We start from the raw sequence: 23,999 nt of genomic DNA, 5'->3' as shown, positions 1-23,999 counted from the left end.
CAAGACTTCAGATGACCACAGCCCCAGCTGACATCTGCCGGCAACTTTATGGGAGACCCTGAACAAAAATTTAGCCCTCCAGTTCCTGGCCCACAGAAATTGTGAGACATAATAAATGATTATTGTCGTTTTAAGAGTTTGGGAGTAATTTGTTAGGTAGCAATAGATAACCAATGAATATACAAATCCCTTTAAAGGGAAAAAATTACTTCTGACCCCATATTAATTAAATTATTTTTATTATTTTACTTGAACAGTACAAACATACAGTATAAACTCTTTAGGCTTATAGCTTTTATACAACTATTATAAGAAATTTTAAAATTAAATATAATACAGGCCATATTACAAAACATCAAATAAAAAGTAATTTTAATTTCTGCTGAAATTAAATTGCCACTCAAGGAGACTATGGTACTGACGGTGCCTAAGACGTCTCCTCCTGGACTGTTCAGTGACTTTGAATCAATTACCCTTTTTTCCTTAAGCCTGTTTGAAGTGGATTTTCTGTGGCTTTCAACCAAGACTTTCCCCAACAATATAGTTAACTTCTGTTTCCACAATTTGGGAAAACTTAAAAAACAAATAAACGGAACACCACAAGCCAGGCGCTCGTTTTCCTCCTCTCCTCCGTCGTCTTAACATCGGTACCTTGACCGTCTCGCCCCTTCACCCACACGGCCTCAACCAGGGCACTCGTGCGTTTGGCCGCGGGCGGGTCCGAGGGGTCAAGTCCTCGGGCCAGTGGGCAGTACTTTATCCTTAAGGAGCGCTGCAGGGGTCCTGCCCACAGGTGCTTCGGAGCCCGCGTCCTCTCGGCCCTCCCGACTCACGTCCTGTGGCAGGTGTGTGTGCGCCTCGTTCTACTCGCAACTTTCCAGCGCTAGTTGGACACCCGGGCACGTGAAATTTTACCCTAGATTGGACCGTCGCTGTCGTACTCCACAGCTTGATCCCCTGGGCGTGGTCTTACTCATCCTGAGTTCCTAGAGGATAGGACCGGGCAAAGAGCCGGGTACACACTGCACCAGAACTAATACTCGACGATTCACAGCTGAAGGCAACTAGGCTGCTTCGCCCCGATCTCCGGCGTCCGCAAGATCCTATCTCCCACACAAGGCTAGCATTCGGCATAAGGAAGCTCCTGCGTGATTTTAAAAAGCCTTCCCTTAGATCTCCCTTTCAATCTTGGGCAATCAGCACTTTCCACCTCAGCTGTGTTTCCCTCCCGGGTGGGGGCGGCCCCGAAGCGCGGGGTCGCCCGGCACTACCTCCCTTCGGCCGCCGGGGGGCGGTAGACGTCGAAAAGGGTTGCGCATGCTCCGTGTGGGGCCTCGCGCTCTGCCTCCGCAACCGCCGAGTGACGGAGGCGAGTGCGTGGGGTTATGGGAAGTGTGGTTTTCCAGTCACTGGATCACTGGGGCACTCCCGGCTTGATCCCAGAGCGGGACTTCAGCTCCCGGCTGGCCGACGAGAGCGGGCGGGGACGCGAGGGAAGGGGGCGGGGCGAACGAAAGAAAAGGTGGGCGGGGCCAGGGGGAGGCCAAGCGGAGGGGGCGGGGCTCCGCCCGGCTGAGCCGCTGCCGCTGGTGGTCTGAGGAAGCTGAGGCGCGGGGCTCGAAGCCGAGAGGAACCTGGACGGCGTCGGGCGCGAGGGCGGGCGTCCCCGGAGTCGTAGCGCGGGAGTCGGCCGTCGGCACTCGGCCTCCCTACTTGCAGGTTCCCTCCCGGGACGCGGGAGAACCCGGAGCGCGGCGGGGGTGCGCGGTGGAGCAGGCGGGGGCGGCCAATGCGAAACTGGCTGGTGCTGCTGTGCCCGTGTGTGCTCGGGGCCGCGCTGCACCTCTGGCTGCGGCTGCGCTCCCCGCCGCCCGCCCGCGCCTCGGGGGCCGGCCGGGCAGGTGAGGTCCTGGGGCCAGGCAGGGCGGGGCGGGCCGGGCGGCCGCTAGCCGGGGGGAAGCCGGCTCCGAACCTCCCGGCGGCTTCCTTCGCGGAGCTCCGCCGCGAGTCCCGGGCGGGGGGCGGCCCGACACGACGGTCCGCCGATGAAACAAACGGCCCTTTTCATCCTCGAGGCGTTAATATCGGGCAAACTTGAGGGCGCTTTTCTCGTTTCGCGTCTCGGCCGCTTCTCACCTCCTCGCGTTTCTTAATGGCCACAAAGCCGGTGCCCGCGACTGCAAGCCCTCCGGCTGTCCCCAGGCCTGGCCTGAGTCGCCCGGCGCCTGCCCGCCTGCCCGGGGAGCAAAGCCCCGCGTGTCCTTCAGCGCTTCAGCGGCAGCTGCTCACGCCCGGGGTCGGGCTACCAGGTTGCTTTCTTCCTCCCCAGGTGTTGGTTATTCGGTCAAGACTTTTGAGGTCTTCGGGCCGTGGATCACGTTTGTGCGTGTTTTAAAAGGTGGCTGTGTTTTGCTTTCAAGGAATAACTTTGCTTTGAGAGTATACTGTACTTTGTGAATCTTTTGAAAACTGTGATGTAAGTCGGTTGAGCAAATCGAGGCATGGCTGCGAGTGGAGTTGTTCCTGGGAACTTGGTTTGCAAAAGCCTGTGAATGAAATGTACACGAAAATATCAGGTTCTTTAATGGTCTTCCCCATTTGCTCTAAAAGTTATTCTCTCGTGGGAAAGAAACCTTTGTTCGTGTTCACTTCACAGCCTGAGAAATAGAATGCTGTGCCCACAGCCCAGGGGGTTTTCTGTTGTTAATGAATTCCACCGCTCTGAAGACGTCTTCAGGTTTCCCTTTTTTTCTTGTTTTCTTTTTTAAGGGCTTGCCCTAGGACATGTAAAGAAGCCTAGAAGGCTGTTTTAAAGATGAGGTAATAGTCGTTTTTGGTTTTTAACTACGTTGGGAGTTTTTTTCTTACCACTTCTCCCCAAAGACAGTTGCTTTCTTATGCAATATTTTAAAGAATAGTTGAATATTTGCAATTCTGAGATGGCTCTGTGCCTTAACTTAGAAGTAGAAAGTACAGAAACTTATTTGGCAGTCCTCAAAGCAATCTCACTGTTATAATTGGAGTTCTTTATTCTGGTAACTGTCTCTTAAAATCCTTTTCTATTAGAGAAGCCACAAGTTCTTTGAGAAGGCTGTTTGTGTGACCTGAATGGAATTAAGATACTATTTAAATGATTTAATGAGAGTGCAGTGTTACAGGGCATTTAACTTAACAGGTTAGGATTTTTTTTGTCTGTTTTGTTTTTTTAGGGTTTTGTAAATGGAGCTGAGGAAAGAGTGCTATAGATATATAGTGCTCTGTAACACCTTTTGGGTTTTGCATTTTACAAATTTCTTTTCTGTATGATGAGTGAGCTCTACTGGAATTTACTTGTAGAGCATACTTAGGATATTTATGACCTAAATATCTTTTAGGGTCCATAAACAAGCGAAAACCGTACGTTCAAGCTGAAAACTTAGTAGGCCTCCCTGACAATTTCTTATTTTTTTAAATTTATTTTTTATGTTTTTATACAATTTTAAAAGGTTACTTTCCATTTACAGTTATTACAAAATATTGGCTCTGTTCCCTGTGTTGTACAACACATCCTTGAGCCTATCTTACACCCAGTAGTTTGTCCCTCTCACTCCTCCACCCCTGTATTGCCCCTCCGCCCTCCACTGGTAACCACTAATTTGTTCTCCACATCTGTGAGCCTGCTGCTTTTTTGTTATGTTCACTGGTTTGTTATATCTTTTAGATTTCACGTGTAAGTGATACCTTGCAGGATTTGTCTTTCTCTGACTTATTTCACTTACCCTAATGCCCTCCAAATCCATCCGTGTTGCTGCAAATGGCAAAACTTTCTTTTTTTAAGGCTGAGTAGTATTTCATCGTGTGTATATATATCACATCTTCTTTATCCATTCATCTGTTGATGGACACTTAGGTTGTTTCCATATCTTGGTAATTGTAAATAATGCTGCTGTGAACATTAGGGTGCATGTATCTTTTTGAATTAGTGTTTCTGGGTTTTTTTCAGTTATATACCCGGGAGTGGAATTGCTGGGCCATATGGTAGTTTTTTGAGGAATCTCCATACTGTTTTCCACAGTGACTGCACCAGTTTACATTCTTACCAGCAGCGTACAAGGGTTCCCTTTTCTGCACATCCTCCCCAGTATTTGTGTTCTTTTTGATGATAGCCATTCTGACAGGTGTGAGGTGACGTCTCATTGTGGTTTTGATTTGCATTTCACTGATGACTAGGGATGTTGAGCATCTTTTCATGTGCCTGTTGGCCATCAGCATTTCCTCTTTGGAAAAGTGTTCATTTCTTCTGCGCATTTTTTAATTGGGTTGTTTGTTTTTCTGATGTTGAGTTGTATGAGCTGTTTATATATGTTGGATGTTAATCACTGATCAGTCATATCATTTGCAAATATTATATCTCATTTGGCAGGTTGTCTTCCTGTTTGTATCAATGGTTTGCTGTGCAAAAGCTTTTAAGTTTAATTAGGTCCCGTTTGTTTATTTCTGCTTTTATTTCCTTTATCTTAGGAGATGGATCCGAAAACGTATTGCTGCGATTTATGTCAAAGAGTGTTCTGCCAATTTTTTCCTCAAGGAGTTTTATAGTATCCAGTCTTACATTTACATCTTTAATCCATTTTGAGTTTATTTTTGTATATGGTGTTAGAGAATGTTCTAATTTTATTCTTTTACATGTAGCAGTGCAGTTTTCCCAGCAGCACTTATTGAAGAGACTGTCTTTTCCCCATTGTCTATTCTTGCTTCCTTTGTCATAGATTAATGGACCATAAGTGTGTGGGTTTATTCCTGGGCTCTCTGTTCTGTTCCATTGATGTATGTGTCTATTTTTGTGCCAGTACCATACCATTTCGATTACTGTAGCTTTGTAGTATAGTCTAAAGTCAGGGGGCCTGATTCCTCCAGCTCTGTTCTTCTTTCTCAAGATTGTTTTGTCTATTTGGGGTCTTTTGTGTTTCCATACACATTTTAAAATTATTTGTTCTAGTTCTGGAAGCTTTGTGGCTTCATATCCAACCCTTTTGCCCTTTGTCTGTGTGCCTGGAGCCAGTCCCACTGTGCTCACATTTTCTTCTGTAGTGATCACAGCTCCCAGCCCCAGTGACATTCCCTTTCCCTGTGTCTGCACTGGGTCTCTTCTGTGCTTCCTTCCCCTCAGGTAGCCAGTCTTCCCCTGGGCCACTCCTGGAGGTGAGGGGGTTACCTTTTCCCAGTGTTTTTTATTTCTGTGGGGCTCACCTAAAAGTATTAAAAGTAACTTTGTAAAAAAATGTTTTTTCTTTTTGAGATAAGTTTTTCCCCCTCTGTCAGTGTTTCAGTGATACCTTATCTGCTGTCCTGTGAGACCAGGCTAGATTAAGGAAACTAGGAAGTAGACCTTGGAAAGGGCAGGGCTGTTGGTGAGGAGATCAGTATTAGTTGTGTAAATTAACTTTGACTTTAGATGGATATTGTGCATCTAGTCAAATAATAAATAGAGTATTTAATCTAAGTGAAACCTTGCAGAGTCCTAACTTTCGTTTTGCACTTTTGGTACTTTCAAAACTAAAAACAGTAGAAGCATCTTGATTGCTGAAATTTCGTACAAATTCTTTTCTCTTTGTGTTGTCACCAGTTCAAACCAAAAAATTGGAGCATTTTTACATTTTAGTCCTTATCCCTTAAGCCTAGAGTGAGAGAGAAAACCCAAGACTTTGTTAAGTATTCTTCCCTTGAATTTACATTTTGAATTTTGTTTTTGTTCTCTTTTCTCTCCTGCCTCTTTGTCTGTCTTCAGTCTCATTAAGTCGTGGCAGGGAGATTTACCTCCCCTGAATGTTAAAAAAGGCCCTCGGCCCTCTGACTTGCAGTTGATTCTACAAATATTTGAGAGCCTCCTCTGTGCCAACTCCTGTTGTAGGTGTGGGATTACAGCAGTAATCAAGATAAAGTCCCTGCCCTTATGCAGTTTACAGTTCAGAAGGGAAAGCAGAATATAAGAAAATAGTTATTAAATATCATAGGGGAGAGTAATGTGTGGTGACAAAAATAAAGCAGTGTAAGAGGATAGAGAATGATGTGCTGCTGTTTTAAATAGAGAGGTCAGGGGCTTCCTTGGTGGTGCAGTGGTTAAGAATCCACCTGCCAGTCCAGGGGACACAGGTTTGAGCCCTGGTCCAGGAAGATCCCACATGCTGCGGAGCAACTAAGCCCGTGCGCCACGACTACTGAGCCTGCGGTCTAGAGTCCGCAAGCCACAGCTACTGAGCCCACACACGTAGAGCCCGAGCTCCGCAACAAGAGAAGCCACCGCAGTGAGAAGCCTGTACACCGCAATGAAAGAGTAGCCCCCCTCGCTGCAGCTGGAGAAAGCCCGCGTGCAGCAACAAAGACCCAACGGAGCCAAAAATAAATAAATTTATAAATAAATCAATAGAGAGGTCAGGGGAGGCCACTCTAAAGAGGTCACAGTTGGGCAGGAACCTGAATGCATGAATGAAGTGTGTCAGTCGTGTTAGTACGTGGTACTATTCTAATGTAGTAGCTCACCTTGAACAGGTGAAACCCAGTCAGGGGGAACAGCTGGTGAAGAGCCAGCAGATCTCCTGTTGTCAAATCCAGCACAACCAGGGGGTGAGGAGAGGAAAATGGAGGTGGAGACAGCCATTTGGGCTAGGGAATAAAGATACAGGATATCTTAATGATAACGTATTGGTTTGGGGTTATGCCTTAGCAGGAATTATTTAACAGTTAATTTAGAAAAATTATGTACCAAAAGAGGCTTCTCTTTCTAGGATATTTTGAAAGAAGGAAACTAAAGAGAAAGGAAAGAAACGGATCCATTCAACAAATGCTTAGAGCAGTCCCTGCTCTCAGGGTGCTCACAGTTAAACGGAAACCGACATGGGGCAAGCAGAAGGTCAAAGACAAATTGGGCTTGCTTTGCAGTTTCGCCTAGGGCTGCCTCGTCCAAAATGATCGCTATATGCTAATCTGGTCTCTGTGCTTCAGTTTCCTTATTTATGAAATGATGACCTCACAGGGTTATTGTGAAGATTCAGTTAATAAAACACCCAGAACAGTGCCTCATTCCTCGTGAGCACTCTGAATTTTAGAGAGGAATGGTAGTGTGGAGGTGGCTGATGTCCTTGCTAGTGAGGTGTTCGGGGAGGTATCTGAAATTGGTGAGAGCACGCTGGTAGTGTGTATAATGATTGTCCTTATCAGTAGATATGTGGTGAACTTGCATGTTTTCTTCATTTTTAAGATTCCTGCCTGTTTGTGGTTGGTGTCATGTGAGACATGCACATGAGAGTGGAAATTTTAGTCTAATTTTTAAGAATCTTTGGGCTTATTTTGAGCAGTCAGTTTTGGAGTCTTTAATAAACTTTTGGATGTCCACTTTCAGTGCAGAGTCTAGCAGGTTGCCAGACTCTCAGGATATACTACATATTAAAGAAGAGAAATGGTCATTGCCTTCAGGGAGCTTGTGTGGGGTTTTAATTATTCTTGACAGTATGAAGATTTGTTTATTGCTATATATTTGCCATCTAAAGCAGTGAACATAGGCAGTGCTCAGTTACTTGAAGGAATGAATCAAGAGGAGAAAACTGGGAAAGTATGAATGAGTTTGTCACCTATAGATTGTTCACATTCCACGATTTACATTTTTTCTTATAAAAGTAAAACAAAGTTTACTTTACAAAGTAAAGTAAAAATTTACAAATTTTACTTTACAAAGAAAAATTTACAAATTTTACTTTACAAAGAAAAATTTTGAAATTATTTTTAAAAAAGGAAAGAAAAATGATCTATACTGGGCAATGTTTGAATGTATCAATACATATAAAACATGGTCGGGGGAATTATTTAGTATTAAAAATTCTTTTTTGATATATAATGTACATTCAGAAAAGTGCACGTAAATGTGAGCTTGATGTAGTTTCACAAACTGAATCACCCAGCTAATCAGCACGCAAATTAAAAACAGGAAAACTACCAACACCTTAGAAGCTTCCTTTATGCTCCCTTCTTATCACTGCCAGGAGTGGTACCCATGATCCTGATCTTCAGTGGCAGAGATTTGCCTGCTTTGTACTTTATATAAGTGGAACCAAATAGTATGTACATAGTTCTTATAGCCTGCTTATCTAACTTAATAAGATGTAGAACAGCATTTAATGAAATGCTTAAAACAATTTTAATGTCTGCATAGTATTCTAGCATATAGATACACCATAATTTATGTAACTGATGCCTTATTTGTGCATTCATGTATTTTGCAGTTTTTCCCTATTAAGAAACGACACTGTGATGAATAGAGATCTTTTAGTGCATCACTGATGATTTCCTTAGCCTATATTCTTAGCCAAGGACAAAAGTTATACAATTCTGAGGTATTTGATGTATATTGGCAAAATTTACTGCAGAATACTATACCAACTTACATTCCTATTAGCAACATAGGAGAGTAGCCATTTCCTTGAAAAAACTACCTCTATCAAAACATCAGTCATTTGGGTATTATCATTTAAGAAAATATTTGTCAGTTTGAATGTAGGAGAAAACTGGTGTCTTATTATTGCTGTAATTCAAACTTGACTTCTAGTGAAGTTGAACCATTTTTTATAGGTTTGTTGGCTATTTGCATTTCTTTTTCTGTGAATTATCTTTATTCTTTGTCTCATGTTCACTTCTTAGTTGTTTTTGTTTTTGTTTTTGTTTCCTGTTTTCAGACACCAGAATCAAACTAGGTACCCTGTACTTGCAACATTGAGCAGAGGATGATGAAAGTTTAGTGGGGGAACTGGAAAGCTGGGCAGCATTCTTACACAGCCTCCACTTTGAGGAGTTTTTGCTTGTTTGTTGGTTGGTTGGTTTGTTTAATCTTGGCTGTGCCACGTGGCTTGCGGGATCATGGTTCCCCAACCAGGGATCGGACCTGGACCACAGCAGTGAAAGCGGTGAATCCTAACCACTAGACCACCAGGGAACTCTCCACTTTGAGTTTTATACTGTGTGACACACTACTCACAGGTCTGTTGGACTGATTCACATTGATGGTATGTGGCAGAAGAAACCAGTATTTAAAAAAATTAAGATATAATTGACAAATTACATTAGTTTCAGGTGTGCAGCATAATGATTTGATACATGTATATATTCTGTAATGATCACCACAGTATGTATAGTTAACATCTGTCACCACACACAGTTACAAATTTTTTTTCCTGTGATGAGAACTTTTAAGACCCACTCTCTTTAGCAACATTTAAATACAGTACAGTTGTTGTTGTTGTTGTTTTGGTGTGTGTGGGGGGTCATGCCGTGTGGCTTGCGGGATCTCAGTTCCCCAAACAGGGATTGAACTCGGGCCACGGCAGGGAAGGCCCAGAATCCTAACCACTGGACCGCCAGGGAATTCCCTGCAATACCGTCTTGTTAACTGTTGTCACCATGCTGTATGTTACATCCCCATGACCTATTTATTTTATAGCTGGAAGTTTGTACCTTTTCACCCCTTTTACCCATTATGCCTACCCTCTACACCCAGCCTCTGGCAAACACCACTCTGTTCTCTGTATTTATGAGTTTGGTGTTTTGTTTGTTTTAGATTCTACATATGAATGAGTTCATATGGTATCAGCCTGTCTTTGTCCAACTTATTTCGCTTGGCGTAATGCCCTCAGGGTCTGTCCACATGGTTGCAAATGGCAAGATTTCCTTCTTTTTTATGGCTGAATAATATTCCATTGTGTATAAGGAACACATTTTCTGTATCCCTTCATCCATCAGTGGACACTTAGGTTACTGCCATGTCTTGGCTATTGTAAATAGTGCTGCAGTGAACATCCCCATGTTCACTATCATGCATATCATCCCCATTCATATGTCTTTTCTAGTGAATGTTTTCATTTCCTTCAGGTAAATACCCAGAAGTGGTTTTGCTGGATCATATGGTAGTTCTGTTTTTAATTTTTTGAGGAACCTCCATACTGTTTTTCATTTTTTAGTGGCTGCATCAATTTACTTTCACACCAACAGTGCATGAGGGTTGCCTTTTCTCCACCTTCTCGCCAACACTTGTTATTTCTTATCTTTTTCATAATAGGCATTCTAAGAGGTGTGGTGATGTTTCATAGTGGTTTTGATTTGCATTTCCCTGATGATTAGTGATTTTGAGCACCTTTTCATGTACCTGATGGCAGTCTGCATGTCTTCTTTGGAAAAATGTCTATTCAGATCCTCTGCCGAATTTTAAATGGGATTCTTTGTTTTTTGGTATTGGGTTGTATGAGTTCTTTGTATATCTTGGTTATTAATCAGATATATGATTTGTAAATATCTTCTCCTATTTGGTAGGTTGTCTTTTCATTTTGCTGATAGTTTTCTTTGCTGTGCAGAAGCTTTTTAGTTTGATGTAGTCTCACTTACTTATTTTTGCTATTGTTGCCTTTGCTTTCAGTGTCAAATCTAAAAAAATTATTGCGAAGACCAATGTCAAGGAACTTACTGCCTATGTTTTCTTATAGGAGTTTTATGGTGTCAGGTCTTACATTCAAGTTTTTAATCCATTTTCAGTTGATTTTTGTGTATGGCATAAGTTAGTTGGTTCAGTTTCATGCTTTTGCACGTGGCTGTCCAGTTTTCCCAACGTCATTTATCTAAGAGATTGTCCTTTCCCCGCTGTATATTCTTGGTTCCTTTGTTGTAAATGGATTGACCATATACGCATGGGTTTACTTCTGGGCTCTCTATTCTGTTCTGTTGATCTGTGTGTCTGTTTTAATGCCAGTACTGTAGCTTCATAATATGGTTTGAAACCAGGAAGCATGGTATTTCCAGCTTTGTTCTTCTTTCTCTAGATTGATTTGGCTTTTCGAGGTCTTTGTGGTTCCATACAAATTTTAGGATTTTTTTTTTCTATTTCTGAAAAATGGCATTGGAATTTTGATAGAGGTTGCACTGTATCTGTAGATTGCTTTAGCTAGTATGGACATTTTAACAATATTATTATTATTAGCAAGCATGGAATATCTTTTGTTTCTGTATTCTTCAATTTATTTCATCAATGTCTTATACTTTTCAGTGTACAGGTCTTTTACCTCCTTGGTTAAATTTATTCCTAGGTATTTATTCTGTTTGATGTGATTGAAATTGGGAGTTTTCATAATTTCTCTTTCTGACAGTTTATTACTCTGTAGAAATACAGCTGATTTTTGTATATTGATTATGTATCCTGTAACTTTACTGAATTTGTTTATTAGTTCTAACAGTTTTTTGGTTGAGGCTTTAAAAACCTATTTTTCAGTATTTCTGGAAGTAGAAGTTCTCTAAAAGGCCAGAATCTGCCATGTACTTCTCTTCTGCAATAAAAAGAGAAGTGCATGTAAAAAGTAACACAGTTCAGTAGAGGCAGCTGAGATGTGGATGAGAAGCAGAGAGGATTGGCAGTGGCAGAGAGAGGTGGAATAAGATGAAAAAGTACTTTTCAGCGATAATCCATGAGGCTTTCGCATACCACATGGTTATCTTCGTGTCTATTGATTTATTTATTTTTAGAAAAATCTCATGGAGAAGTCTGGGAGGAACTATTAGGATAGCCTTGTAGGTCCAGGTGAAAGGTAAGAATTTGAACTGAAGCTGCGACTAGAATTAATGATAAAGAGAGAAATTTGAGAAAAATTTTAAAAAGATTTTGTCATTAAGAAAAGGTTAAATGATGTTTCATGTAATCCATCTCTAAAAGATTTATTTTGATTACCCGTCAAAAATAAGGCATTTAAAGGGATGTTTCAGTTATTTTGAAATTTTACTTTTGTGCAGCAACCTTGTTTTCTCATGAAGTCAGATAAATGAGGCATTTGGGATGCATATAATTTTTGCTCTTCTAATCTTTTAAAGCTTTTTAATCTTTTGAGAAGACATTTTGAAACAGATGAAATAGAGTATCTAAAAGACTGTTTTCGGTATCAACTTTCTCTGATTAGGAAACTGAGGCACAAGGATTTAAGTAACTTCTTACTGATACTGTGCAGCATGTTGGCTGTAGAATCAATGTCAGATATGTCTGGTTACTGCATTTTCCTCACTCCTGTCTATAAAATGGGCTTACTGCTAATATTTCTCTGTGAAAAAGTCGGGGGAGGGACTAGGTTTTCACTGCCAATTTTACATAAGCATTTAAATTATTCTCCCTTGAAGAAATATCAACATGTCTTTGTTGTCTTTTGAATACCTAGATTCTATGGCATATAAAAACATTTCATTTAATACAGTAAAGCTCTGTGGCCTGCAGTAATTTATTTTTGGAAACATTGTGGGATCAGCTTCCACTGCTGAAGAAAGAGATGAAATGGGATCCCTAATGAGAGCTATATATTAGCTTGTAGCTCTCAAGCTTTGAAACTGGTGATGAAAAACAGGGACAAAGTATCTTTCCCTCTATCTTTCTCTAAGGACAGTTTTTTGGGGTGGGGGTGGTGTGCATCTTGTGGGACCTCGGTTCCCTGACCAGGGATTGAACCGGGGCCACAGCAGTGAAAGCCTGGAATTCTAACCACTGGGCCACCAGGGAACTCCCTCTAAGGACATATTTTAAAAATGTAATCCTGTCCATTAAATATGATAGTAAAAAATGACTTGTTCCTTGATTTTTTTTTTTTTTTTTTAACTAGAAATGTTTCCCCTCCTTCATCCTTTGCACTATTCAAGTGATAAATATTTGCTGGCTGTAGAATTTATTGGCATGAATAAGAGTTCTGATTCTTTCCAGCATGGTAGTCCTTTAACTTCATCTCCCAAACTTAATAACTAATATTCATGTAGGACTTCACCTTTGACAGCACATTTGTTGTTGTTGTTGTTAGTTGCCATTGAATGCCCACTCTTTGCCTGCTACCAAACCAGAACCTTTATACACATTATATCATTTAATTTTTACAACTCTATGAGAAGTATTATTACACCCATTTCTACTTAAGGAAACTGAGGCTCAAGGAGTTAAATAACTTTTATAGCTAAAATAAAAAGCCAGCATTTTATAATTGGCTCTTACTGCCTACTATTGTATGGTTTATGCCACATTGACCTTCCAAACTGATTCTTATCAGAAAAGTCTTACTTGTTTTGAAGAATTTACATATGTACTTGGGTGAGCACGAATACATACATAGGTGTGGAAGCAAAAAGACTCTGCACCAAAATGTTAGTAGTGGTTATCTCTGGATGGTGAGTTTTATGAGTGCTTTAGGTTTTTTATTCTTTGTATTTATTTGTATTTTCTGCAAATATGAACATGTATTTATATTACCTTGTAATAAACATTTTTATGTTACATATTGAACTTAACAGTAATTGAGAAATGACATTTCTGATTTACTATTGCTTATTTCTAGATCAGTTGGCCTTACTTCCCCAGTGGAAATCTAGTCATTATGATGTGGTAGTTGGCGTGCTGTCAGCCCGCAATAACCATGAACTTCGCAATGTGATAAGAAGCACCTGGCTGAAGCATTTACTACAACACCCAGCATTAAGTCAACGGTACGTTCCTTTTTTTTTTTTTTTTTGGCTGCATTGGGTCTTTGTTGCTTCACGTGGGCTTTCTCCAGTTGCGGCGAGCGGGGGCTACTCTTCGTTGCAGTGCGCAGGCTTCTCATTGCAGTGGGTTCTCTTGTTGTGGAGCACAGGCTCCAGGTGTGCGGGCTTCAGTAGTTGCAGCGCATGGGCTCAGTAGTTGTGGCACACAGGCTCAGTAGTTGTGGCACACGGGCTTAGTTGCTCCGCGGCGTGTAGGATCTTCCCGGACCAGGGCTTGAACCCATGTCCCCTGCATTGGCAGGCAGATTCTTAACCACTGCGCCACCAGGGAAGCCCCAACGGTAGGTTTCTTGAGTTCACACCTTGCGTGACGTATTGAATAAGTGTTCTGAAAAATCTCCTCTTGGAGAGTCAGAGATGTTAATTCAGATATGTGACCTCTTTTCCTCAGAAATGACTATTTCATTTTGCTTTTCCTCCACGTAGTTGAGCCCAAAAAGTAAATTTAACCAAGATTTTAAGCCAAAAGAGATATACTTAATGTTTTTCAGCTCTGTATCATTTGGTTGTGTGTGATCTGCGGTTTGTATAGTTTGCCATACTCTTTTTGCCAACCACCCTTCCAGGCCTGAGCTTGGGTAGCATGTCACACGTTGACATTAGATGGCTCGGTTGTTGGTTAGGAATGCAAGGCCTTAGTCTTCTCAGGGAAAGCAGCCTCTGAAGATTATATAGTGAGGGACTAGTGGAAGTGAAGCATGGAAGTCTGGACTTCTAGTTATGTGACGATTCTTCTCTGCTTATGCGAAGTCACTGATAAGCAGAGAAGGCCCTCAGGATTGCATTCAGCTGGCATGCTTGTGACTGAGTAGCTATACGGGGGAATCACAATTGTGAATTTCCTTGTCACCAGTAGTGAACATTTATAGATTTCCTATCTTACTCATAGCAGCTTTTTTTTTTTAAACATCTTTATTGGAGTATAATTGCTTTACAATGGTATGTTAGTTTCTGCTTTATAACAAAATGAATCAGTTATACATATACATATATGTTCCCATATCTCTTCCCTCTTGCATCTCCCTCCCTATTCCACCCCTCTGGGTGGTCACAAAGCACCGAGCTGATCTCCCTGTGCTATGCGGCTACTTCCCACTAGCTATACATAGTGTATATATGTCCATGCCACTCTCTCACTTTGTCACAGTTTACCCTTCCCCCTCCCCATATCCTCAAGTCCATTCTCTAGTAGGTCTGTGTCTTTATTCCTGTCTTACCCCTAGGTTCTTCATGACATTTTTTTTTCTTAGATTCCATATATATGTGTTAGCATACGGTATTTGTCTTTCTTTTTCTGACTGACTTCACTCTGTATGACAGACTCTAGGTCCATCCACCTCACTACAAATAACTCAATTTCGTTTCTTTTTATGGCTGAGTAATATTCCATTGTATATATGTGCCACATCTTCTTTATGCATTCATCCGATGATGGACACTTAGGTTGTTTCCGTCTCCTGGCTATTGTAAATAGAGCTGCAATGAACATTTTGGTACATGACTCTTTTTGAGTTATGGTTTTCTCAGGGTGTATGCCCAGTAGTGGGATTGCTGGGTCATATGGTAGTTCTATTTGTAGTTTTTTAAGGAACCTCCATACTGTTCTTCATAGTGGCTGTACCAGTTCACATTCCCACCACCAGTGCAACAGTGTTCCCTTTTCTCCACACCCTCTCCAGCATTTATTGTTTCTAGATTTTTTGATGATGGCCATTCTGACTGGTGTGAGATGATATCTCATTGTAGTTTTGATTTGCATTTCTCTAATGATTAATGATGTTGAGCATTCTTTAATGTGTTTGTTGGCAATCTGTATATCTTCTTTGGAGAAATGTCTATTTAGGTCTTCTGCCCATTTTTGGATTGGGTTGTTTGTTTTTTTATTATTGAGCTGCATGAGCTGCTTGTAAATTTTGGAGATTAATCCTTTGTCAGTTGCTTCATTTGCAAATATTTTCTCCCATTCTGAGGGTTGTCTTTTGGTCTTGTTTATGGTTTCCTTTGCTGTGCAAAAGCTTTGAAGTTTCATTAGGTCCCATTTGTTTATTTTTGTTTTTATTTCCATCTCTCTAGGAGGTGGGTCAAAAAGGATCTTGCTGTGATTTATGACATAGAGTGTTCTGCCTATGTTTTCCTCTAAGAGTTTGATAGTTTCTGGCCTTACATTTAGGCCTTTAATCCATTTTGAGCTTATTTTCATGTACGGTGTTAGGGAGTGTTCTAATCTCATACTTTTACTTGTACCTGTCCAGTTTTCCCAGCACCATTTATTGAAGAGGCTGTCCTTTCTCCACTGTACATTCCTGCCTCCTTTTTCAAAGATAAGGTGACCATATGTGTGTGGGTTTATCTCTGGGCTTTCTATCCTGTTCCATTGATCTATATTTCTGTTTTTGTTCCAGTACCATGCTGTCTTGACTACTGTAGCTTTGTAGTATAGTCTGAAGTTAGGGAGCCTGATTCCTCTAGCTCCATTTTTCGTTCTCAAGATTGCTTTGGCTATTCGGGGTCTTTTGTGTTTCCATACAAATTGTGAAATTTTTTGTACTAGTTCTGTGAAAAATGCCAATGGTAGTTTGATAGGAATTGCATTGAATCTGTAGATTGCTTTGGGTAGTAGAGTCATTTTCACAATGTTGATTCTTCCAATCCAAGAACATGGTATATCTCTCCATCTATTTGTATCATCTTTAATTTCTTTCATCAGTGTCTTATAATTTCCTGCATACAGGTCTTTTGTCTCCTTAGGTAGGTTTATTCCTAGATATTTTATTGTTTTTGTTGCAATGGTAAATGGGAGTGTTTTTTTGATTTCACTTTCAGATTTTTCATCATTAGTGTATAGGAATGCAAGAGATTTCTGTGCATTAATTTTGTATCCTGCTACTTTACCAAATTCATTGATTAGTTCTAGAAGTTTTCTGGTAGCATCTTTAGGATTCTATATGTATAGTGTCATGTCATCTGCAAACAGTGACAGCTTTACTTCTTCTTTTCCCATTTGGATTCCTTTTATTTCCTTTTCTTCTCTGATTGCTGTGGCTAAAACTTCCAAAACTATGTTGGATAAGAGTGGTAAGAGTGGGCAACCTTTTCTTGTTCCTGATCTTAGTGGAAATGCTTTCAGTTTTTCACCATTGAGGACGATGTTAGCTGTGGGTTTGTCATATATGGCCTTTATTATGTTGAGGAAAGTTCCCTCTTTGCCTACTTTCTGGAGGGTTTTTACCATAAGTGGGTGTTGGATTTTGTCGAAAGCTTTCTCTGCATCTATTGAGATGACCATATGGTTTTTCTCCTTCAATTTGTTAATATGGTGTATCACATTGATTGATTTGCATATATTGAAGAATCCTTGCTTTCCTGGAATAAGCCCCACTTGATCATGGTGTATGATCCTTTTAATGTGCTCTTGGATTCTGTTTGCTAGTATTTTGTTGAGGATTTTTGCATCTATGTTCATCTGTGATATTGGCCTGTAGTTTTCTTTCTTTGTGACATCCTTGTCTGGTTTTGGTATCAGGGTGATGGTGCCTCGTAGAATGAGTTTGGGAGTGTTCCTCCATCTGCTGTATTTTGGAAGAGTTTGAGAAGGATAGGTGTTAGCTCTTCTCTAAGTGTTTGATAGAATTCGCCTGTGAAGCCATCTGGTCCTGGGCTTTTGTTTGTTGGAAGATTTTTAATCACAGTTTCAGTTTCAGTGCTTGTGATTGGTCTGTTCATATTTTCTATTTCTTCCTGATTCAGTCTTGGCAGGTTGTGCATTTCTAAGAATTTGTCCATTTCTTCCAGGTTGTTAATTTTATTGGCATAGAGTTGCCTGTAGTAATCTCTCATGATCTTTTGTATTTCTGCAGTGTCAGTTGTTCTCCTTTTTCATTTTTAATTCTATTGATTTGACTCTTCTCCCTTTTTTTCTTGATGAGTCTGGCTAATGGTTTATCAATTTTGTTTATCTTCTCAAAGAACCAGCTTTTAGTTTTACTGATCTTTGCTATCATTTCCTTCATTTCGTTTTCATTTATTTCTGATCTGCTCTTTATGATTTCTTTCCTTCTGCTAACTTTGGGGTTTTTTTGTTCTTCTTTCTCTTAATTGCTTTAGGTGCAAGATTAGGTTGTTTATTCGAGATGTTTTCCTGTTTCTTAAGGTAGGATTGTATTGCTATCAACTTTCTTCTTAGAACTGTTTTTGCTGCCTCCCATAGGTTTTTGGGTCATCGTGTCTCCATTGTCATTTGTTTCTAGGTATTTTTTGATTTCCTCTTTGATTTTTTCAGTGATCACTTGGTTATTAAGTAGTGTATTGTTTAGCCTCCATGTGTTTGTATTTTTTACAGATCTTTTCCTGTAATTGATATCTAGTCTCATAGCGTTGTGGTCGGAAAAGATACTTGACACAATTTCAATTTTCTTAAATTTACCAAGGCTTGATTTATGACCCAAGATATGATCTGTCCTGGAGAATGTTCCATGAGCATTTGAGAAAAATGTGTGTTCTGTTCTTTTTGGATGGAATGTCCTATAAATATCAATTGTTTAATTTATCATTTAAAGCTTGTGTTTCCTTATTTATTTTCATTTTGGATGATCTGTCCATTGGGGAAAGTGGGGTGTTAAAGTCCTCTACTATGAATGTGTTACTGTCGATTTCCCCTTTTATGGCTGTTAGTATTTGCCTTAGGTATTGAGGTGCTCCTATGTTGGGTGCGTAAATATTTACAATTGTTAAATCTTCTTCTTGGATCGATCCCTTGATCATTATGTAGTGGCCTTCTTTGTCTCTTGTAATAGCCTTTATTTTAAAGTCTATTTTGTCTGATATGAGAATTGCTACTCCAGCTTTCTTTTGGTTTCCATTTGCATGGAATATCTTTTTCCATACCCTCACTTTCAGTCTGTATGTGTCTCTAGGTCTGAAGTGGGTCTCTTGTAGACAGCGTATATATGGGTCTTGTTTTTGTATCCATTCAGCCAATCTGTGTCTTTTGTTGGGAGCATTTGATCCATTTACATTTAAGGTAATTATTGATATGTATGTGCCTATTCCCATTTTCTTAATTGTTTTGGGTTTGTTATTGTAGGTCTTTTCCTTCTCTTGTGTTTCTTGCCTAGAGAAGGTTCTTGAGCTTTTGTTGTAAAGCTGGTTTGGTGGTGTTGAACTCTGTCAGCTTTTGCTTGTCTGTAAAGGTTTTAATTTCCCCATCAAATCTGAATGAGATCCTTGCTGGGTAGAGTAATCTTGGTTGTATTTTTCTCCTTCATCACTTTAAATATGTCCTGCCAGTCCCTTCTGGCTTGCAGAGTTTCTGCTGAAAGATCAGCTGTTAACCTTATGGGGATTCCCTTGTGTGTTATTTGTTGTTTTTCTCTTGCTGCTTTTAATATGTTTTCTTTGTATTTAATTTTTGACAGTTTGATTAATATGTGTCTTGGCGTGTTTCTCCTTGGATTTATCCTGTATGCGACTCCCTGTGCTTCCTGGACTTGATTAACTATTTCCTTTCCCATATTAAGGAAGTTTTCAGCTATAATCTCTTCAAATATTTTCTCAGTCCCTTTCTTTTTCTCTTCTTCTTCTAGAACCCTTATAATTCGAATGTTGGTGCGTTTAATGTTGTCCCAGAGGTCTCTGAGACTGTCCTCAGTTCTTTTCATTCTTTTTTCTTTATTCTGCTCTGCAGTAGTTATTTCCACTATTTTATCTTCCAGGTCACTTATCCGTTCTTCTGCCTCAGTTATTCTGCTATTGATCCCTTCTAGAGTTTTTTTTTTTTTTTTTTTTTTTTTCTGTACACAGGCCTCTCACTGTTATGGCCTCTCCCGTTATGGAGCACAGGCTCCAGATGTGCAGGCTCAGCGGCCATGGCTCACAGGCCCAGCTGCTCCGCAGCATGTGGGATCCTCCCGGACCGGGGCACGAACCTGTGTCCCATGCATCGGCAGGCAGACTCTCAACTACTGCACCACCAGGGAAGCCCTAGAGTATTTTTAATTTCATTTATTGTGTTATTCATCGTTGCTTGTTTCATCTTTAGTTCTTCTAGGTCCTTGTTAAATGTTTCTTGCATTTTGTCTATTCTATTTCCAAGATTTTGGATCATCTTTACTATCATTATTCTGAATTCTTTTTCAGGTAGACTGCCTATTTCCTCTTCATTTGTTAGGTCTGGTGGGTTTTTATCTTGCTTCTTCATCTGTTGTGTGTTTTTCTGTCTTCTCATTTTGCTTATCTTACTGTGTTTGGGGTCTCCTTTTTGCAGGCTGCAGGTTCGTAGTTCCCGTTGTTTTTGGTGTCTGTCCCCAGTGGTTAAAGTTGGTTCAGTGGGTTGTGTAGGTTTCTTGGTGGAGGGGACTAGTGCCTGTGTTCTGGTGGATGAGGCTGGATCTTGTCTTTCTGGTGGGCAGGTCCATGTCTGGTGGTGTGTTTTGGGGTGTCGTGGCCTTATTATGATTTTAGGCAGCCTCTCTGCTAATGGGTGGGCTTGTGTTCCTGTCTTGCTAGTTGTTTGGCATAGGGTGTTGAGCACTGTAGTTTGCTGGTCGTTGAGTGAAGCTGGGTGTTGGTGTTGAGATGGAGATCTCTGGGAGATTTTCGCCGTTTGATATTACGTGGAGCTGGGAGGTCTCTTGTGGACCAGTGTCCTGAAGTTGGCTCTCCCACTTCAGAGGCATAGCACTGACTCCTGGCTGCAGCACCAAGAGCCTTTCATCCACACGCTCAGAATAAAAGGGAGAAAAAGTAGAAAGAAAGAAAGAAAGAAGGAAAGAAAGAAAGAAAGAAAGAAAAAAAGAAAGAGGATAAAAGAAAATAAAGTAAGATAAAATAAAGTTTTTAAAAAATAATTATTAAGAAAAAAAAATTTTTAAAGTAAAAAAAAAACAAAAACGGATGAATAGAACCCTAGAACAAATGGTGGAAGCAAAGCTATACAGACAAAATCTCACACAGAAGCATACACATACACACTCACAAAAAGGAAAAGGGGAAAAAATAATAAATCTTGCTCTCAAAGTCCACCTCCTCAATTTGGGATGATTCATTGTCTGTTTAGGTATTCCACAGATGCAGGCACATCAAGTTGATTGTGGAGCTTTAATCTGCTGCTTCTGAAGCTTCTGGGAGAGGTTTCCCTTTCTCTTCTTTGTTCGCACAGCTCCCGGGGCTCAGCTTTGGATTTGGCCCCGCCTCTGCGTGTAGGTCGCGGGAGGGCGTCTGTTCTTTGCTCAGACAGGACGGGTTAAAGGAGCAGCTGCTTTGGGGACTCTGGCTCACTCAGGCCAGGGGGAGGGAGGGGTACGGATGCGGGGCGGGCCTGCGGCGGCAGAGGCCAGCGTGATGTTGCACCAGCCTGAGGCGCGCTGTGCGTTCTCCCGGGGAAGTTGTCCCTGGATCCCGGGACCCTGGCAGTGGCGGGCTGCACAGGCTCCGGGGAGGGGAGGTGTGGACAGTGACCTGTGCGCGCACACAGGCTTCTTCGTGGCGGCAGCAGCAGCCTTAGCGTCTCATGCCCGTCTCTGGGGTGCGCGCTGTTAGCCGTGGCTCGCGCCCGTCTCTGGAGCTCCTTTAAGCAGCGCTCTGAATCCCCTCTCCTCGCACACCAGGAAACAAAGAGGGAAGAAAAAGTCTCTTGCCCCTTCGGCAGGTCCAGACTTTTCCCGGACTCCCTCCCGGCTAGCCGTGGTGCACTAACCCCGTGCAGGCTGTGTTCACAACGCCAACCCCAGTCCTCTCCCTGCGCTCCGACCGAAGCCCGAGCCTCAGCTCCCAGCCCCGCCCATCCCGGCGGGTGAGCAGACAAGCCTCTCGGGCAGGTGAGTGCTGGTCGGCCCAGATCCTCTGTGCGGGAATCTCTCCGCTTTGGCCTCCGCACCCCTGTGGCTGTGCTCTCCTCCGCGGCTCCGAAGCTTCCCCCCTACTCCACCCGCAGTCTCCGCCCGCGAAGGGGCTCCTAGTGTGTGGAAACCTTTCCTCCGTCACGGCTCCCTCCCACTGGTGCAGGTCCCGTCCCTATTCTTTTGTCTCTGTTTATTCTTTTTTCTTTTGCCCTACCCAGGTACGTGGGGAGTTTCTTGCCTTTTGGGAGGTCTGAGGTCTTCTGCCAGAGTCCAGTAGGTGTTCTGTAGGAGTCGTTCCACGTGTAGGTGTATTTCTGATGTATCTGTGGGGAGGAAGGTGATCTCCGCGTTTTACTCTTCCACCATCTTCCCCTTGAGCCACTCATAGCAGCTTTCATTCCTTTTCAAGACAGGTTTCTCTAGTTCAGGATCGCAATGATAATAGAACCTATTACCCAGCAAGTGAAAAAAAGGCCTCGGAGTCATCACTACCATCAGAACCACCTTGAAAACCTGCACTTCCTCTAGCCTTTCCCATCTCAGGAAGTAATGACCCATCTCTTGCAGTTGCTCAGATGAAAACTTTGGTGTCTGAGCTGTGAGTGGAGGAGTGAGTCCCCTTTATTGCATCTGTAAGGGTCGCTCCAGCACGGCAATGGGAATTACACTGGGAGAGGCATTGGAAGTGAAAGGATCTGTCATGCTCACAGGTCCTAGAGACGGAGGCCCGGCACACCACACAGGGGGCCAAATGGGAAGAGGGTCCAAGGAGCGGGCTCACCGAAGCAGGCGGGGAGCCGAGAGAGAGTGAGGACCCGTGGGCAGGGGTCTTTATTTGGGGTCAGGGTGGAGAGGACAAGGAGAAGGTGCGAGGTATTTCACTGTTGGGTTTGAATGTCACAGGGTCACTGTCAGGGGAGGGCAAGAAGGGGAACTTGTGGCAGGGACCAGCCTTGTCACCCGAGTAGACCTGGTCATCGGGGCGGGATGCTTCAGCCTGTTTGTGGGGATGTTGAGGTGTCAGGAAAATATGAGGTTTTTACAATTTACAGTACAGTGTTATCTTGATCTTTCTTTGTCTCATATGCCACATCGGATCCATTAGCATATCTTCTCGGCGCTACCTTAAGTTGTATCCAGAATCCAACTTCTCAACGCCTTCACCACAGCTATCAGAACCACCATCCTGGTCTAGGCCACCATTACCCCTCACCTAGATTATTGCAGAAGCCTCCGTATCTGAACTTCCTGCTTCCGCCTTTGATCCCCTGTGTTTTATTTTCCATACAGTGGCCAGAGTGATCCTTTTAAAATTAGTCAAATTATGTCAGTTTTCTGTTCATATTCCTCCACTGACTTCTCTTCTTGCTCAGAGTGAAATCCCAGGTCTTTACTGTGGTCTTTGACCTTATCTACATCTACTTTCCTGCCCTGGCCACCTCACTGTGCTTCAGTGCCCTAAATGTGCTCCTGCCTCAGGGCCTTTGCACTTGCTGTTCCCCCTGCCTGTACCATTCCTCCACTGCATGTCCTCATGGCTCACTTCCTCACTTTCTTCAGGTCTCTGTTTAGATATCATAGTGCTATTCCAACTCTGTCTTCCCTTACTTGACTTTATTTTTCTTTATAATACATATCACCAGCTAGCATGTTTATTATATTTAGTTGTATATTTATAAATTGTCTTTCCTCACTGGACTGTGTTTTATGATCATAGGGGCTTCAGCTTTTTTCATTGATGTATTTCCAGCACCTTGAACCTAACTTGGCACAGAGTAGGACACTCAAAAACTATTGAGGGAATGACTCAGAGCTAAATATAATGAGTAGAATTAACATTCAGGCATTCACCAGTAATTTATTTGTTATCATAGCATTCTTACTTTAAATTGAGTAAGCTTGTTGATTTGTTTTATAAAAATGATGGGATACCTATATAAAAGTAGATATTAGCCGGAAACTTCTTCCTGGGGCAGAGTAATTTTGTGGCTCTAGTAAAACTATTGAAGATAGCTTAAAAAAACAAATTTGGTAAATATCTGCAATAATTTAACACATTTATTCATTTCTGTTTATACTTTTATTCTAAATGCTAGTTGTTTATAAAAGGTATTCTGCCTTAATTGGCCGTTCGGAAAAGAAACCGTTTTCATTTCTGTGGTTATGGCTTACTTTCAGGTCTTGCATTTCACTGAAGGAGCCAGACTCCACATATATTTCAAGGATGCTATTTAATTAAAAGCCTTTGTAGTGAAGCTGTAAGTTGTCAATTTCACAAGTATTTATTAAGTATCCTCTGTATACAGGTAGTATACTATGTATAGTAGAATACATAGACAAATACCATATAGCCTGAGTCTTTATGGAGGCTTGGAGTTTAGTAGAAGGAAATAGATGTAATAGTGTAATAAAATGTTACATGTGCTGTGAATTAAATAGATACAAAATAGCTTGGAGTGTTTGGGAAATTCCATACAGTTCTGTGTATCTGGAGTGCAGAGATTATGGGGTAGGGAGTATATGTGTTTGTGGGTGAGTGTGAGAGAGAGCACTTAGGGAAGGAAAGAGAAGCAGAGAGAGATTATCATA

At 41.7% G+C, this 23,999-nt stretch overlaps 1 protein-coding gene across 2 annotated transcripts in view; it reads left to right on the top strand.

Annotated features, from left to right (window-relative positions):
- The first annotated feature begins 1,547 nt into the window (after positions 1–1,547).
- B3GALNT2 (beta-1,3-N-acetylgalactosaminyltransferase 2) overlaps positions 1,548–23,999 on the top strand; it is a 55,692-nt gene continuing 33,240 nt past the window's right edge. The window contains exons 1-2 of one of the 2 annotated variants that reach the window (XM_029244662.1): positions 1,548–1,901; positions 13,368–13,515. In XM_029244662.1, the coding sequence (XP_029100495.1) occupies positions 1,790–1,901; positions 13,368–13,515 (260 nt within the window). In that variant the 5' untranslated portion in view covers positions 1,548–1,789. The remainder of the gene's footprint in view (positions 1,902–13,367; positions 13,516–23,999) is intronic. The other variant, XM_029244663.1, reaches the window with a different exon arrangement.

Source organism: Monodon monoceros, unplaced genomic scaffold (assembly GCF_005190385.1).
Source record: "Monodon monoceros isolate NGI ecotype Baffin Bay Population unplaced genomic scaffold, NGI_Narwhal_1 Super_Scaffold_4, whole genome shotgun sequence".
Classification (NCBI taxonomy): domain Eukaryota; kingdom Metazoa; phylum Chordata; class Mammalia; order Artiodactyla; family Monodontidae; genus Monodon; species Monodon monoceros.
Note: the sequence above shows the minus strand (reverse complement) of the source record. Positions and strands in the feature narration are given on the sequence as shown.